The 1,727-nt window shown below is 52.2% G+C and overlaps 1 protein-coding gene across 1 annotated transcript in view; it reads right to left on the minus strand.

Annotated features, from left to right (window-relative positions):
* kiaa1109 (KIAA1109 ortholog) overlaps window positions 1-1,727 on the minus strand; it is an 89,729-nt gene that overhangs the window by 68,621 nt on the left and 19,381 nt on the right. Inside the window, 3 exon segments of the mRNA XM_017303367.1 lie at window positions 695-836; window positions 963-1,139; window positions 1,353-1,509. Of these exon segments, the coding sequence (XP_017158856.1) occupies window positions 695-836; window positions 963-1,139; window positions 1,353-1,509 (476 nt within the window).

Consider the following 1,727-nt stretch of genomic DNA (forward strand, 5'->3'; position numbering starts at 1 on the left):
CTCAACAACAAGAACCTCCAGAGTCTAAGGGAACGTTTACAGACAGGTGCAGAGCTCTGGAAAAGACAGCACAACGCCCTTCAGTGCTAAACCCCCAGCTGTGKCTGATGCTTCATTTAGCAATGTGGCTAACTGACCCAGCTAGCTTTCCCTACAAGCTAGTTTCCCCGCATAATTTCAATCACTACTTTACTTKRTTGTTGTGTGAYCTGTCAGTTGAACARAGTTAATAAGGASTTGGCCGTTTATATTCATGCTCTTATTTTGAAGTGTTTAAGCCTTTCCTAAAAGTSTGTTGGAATAGCATGTTAGCATTAGCTTCAGCTAGAAACCRTATTGCTATAGTGCTTTAGCTTCCACCAGCTACCATGCTGGTGATAGCACTAATGTTAGCAATTGCTAACTACAAAGATAATAGCACATTAGCATTAGCTGCGCCAAATACTATGTTAATATATTGCATCATAGTTAGCTTCAGCTAAGTACCTAGTTGGTACCAGTTTAGCTAGCTGTGCCACCACTGTACATTAAACAGATGAGAAGCTAAGTACACGCCTGAAGCTTTAGCATTAGCTTTAGCATTTCATCAGACTGAGCAGAGCAGAGCGCCGATGTATGGCTAGCATGAGTCCATCTGGACRGAGCAGTCTGACAGCTTCATTAATACATCAGGTAATCMTTCAGAGGGGTGTACTTTCTTTCTGTACCTTGTCGGCACAGATGCGGCGGTCCACGCCGTGCTGGCAGGTGATGGAGGGTTTGGGCTGCTCCAGCTGGAACTCCCTGGAGACCACGTGGAAAACGAACGTCTCTGCCCACTCAACCATGCTAGCCAGCTAGCGGGGACAAAGCCAGAGAGGTTAGCGCCCACTGCTAACCGTTTCACAGAATAATAAAGACAATCACAAGAAATCCAGTTCTGAATGTGGGAAAGTGATTCACAGGGCGGTGCAGACGCCCACCTGAGGAACGGTGACCCTGCCGGTCAGCGCCCCGGCCTGCATGTCGATGAGCCACGCGTACTCCAGCGTGTCGCTGCCCAGAGGGAGGCCCTGGGCCGAAAACATGGCGTGCGCCCTCATCTGCAGCCCGGACAGACTCAGGTGTCCGTCTCTCAGCACGCCGTCCGCCGTGGGGCGCTGAGGAGGAACCAGCAGCCAAAGGTCAGAGCCCTGAAGGAGCCCGTCCTCCTCAGATAAACCAGAGCCTCTGTCTGAAAGCTGCGGGGTCCGTTACAGTTACACCAGAACACAGTGGCAGCACAGAGAGAGTTACCCGGACCAGCCTGGAATAATCCCAGCATAACGAAGCTTTCGGCTCACCGTTCGCTCCTCCCTCCCGTCTATCCGTACCTGGTAGTTGTCGCTGACGAAGATGTGGAAGGGCGACAGGATCATCTGCAGCATCGTCTCCTTGTAGCCCTTCTTCATCTCGAAGCAGAGCCGCTCCAGGAAGCCGGACGGGCCTTCTGGACCTTCGCTGCTGCAGTGCTGCAGGAGCGAACCGGGTTACTCAGAACCGCSTCAGCAGTTTAACACGGCTGACAGMCACGGAATACACCTGGAACCCTCCCAGACCGAAGAAACKGCTGCAGCACGTTGTTGCTAGGCAACCAGAGTGAGGCTGATGCTACCCAGCTAGCTTAGCGGCTAAAGCCTTCCTCTGCCCACATCTCCCAGAATGCTGTGCGGTTCCCCAGCTAGCTTAGCGGCTAAAGCCTTCCTCTG

Source organism: Poecilia reticulata, unplaced genomic scaffold (genome assembly GCF_000633615.1).
Source record: "Poecilia reticulata strain Guanapo unplaced genomic scaffold, Guppy_female_1.0+MT scaffold_254, whole genome shotgun sequence".
Classification (NCBI taxonomy): Eukaryota; Metazoa; Chordata; class Actinopteri; order Cyprinodontiformes; family Poeciliidae; genus Poecilia; species Poecilia reticulata.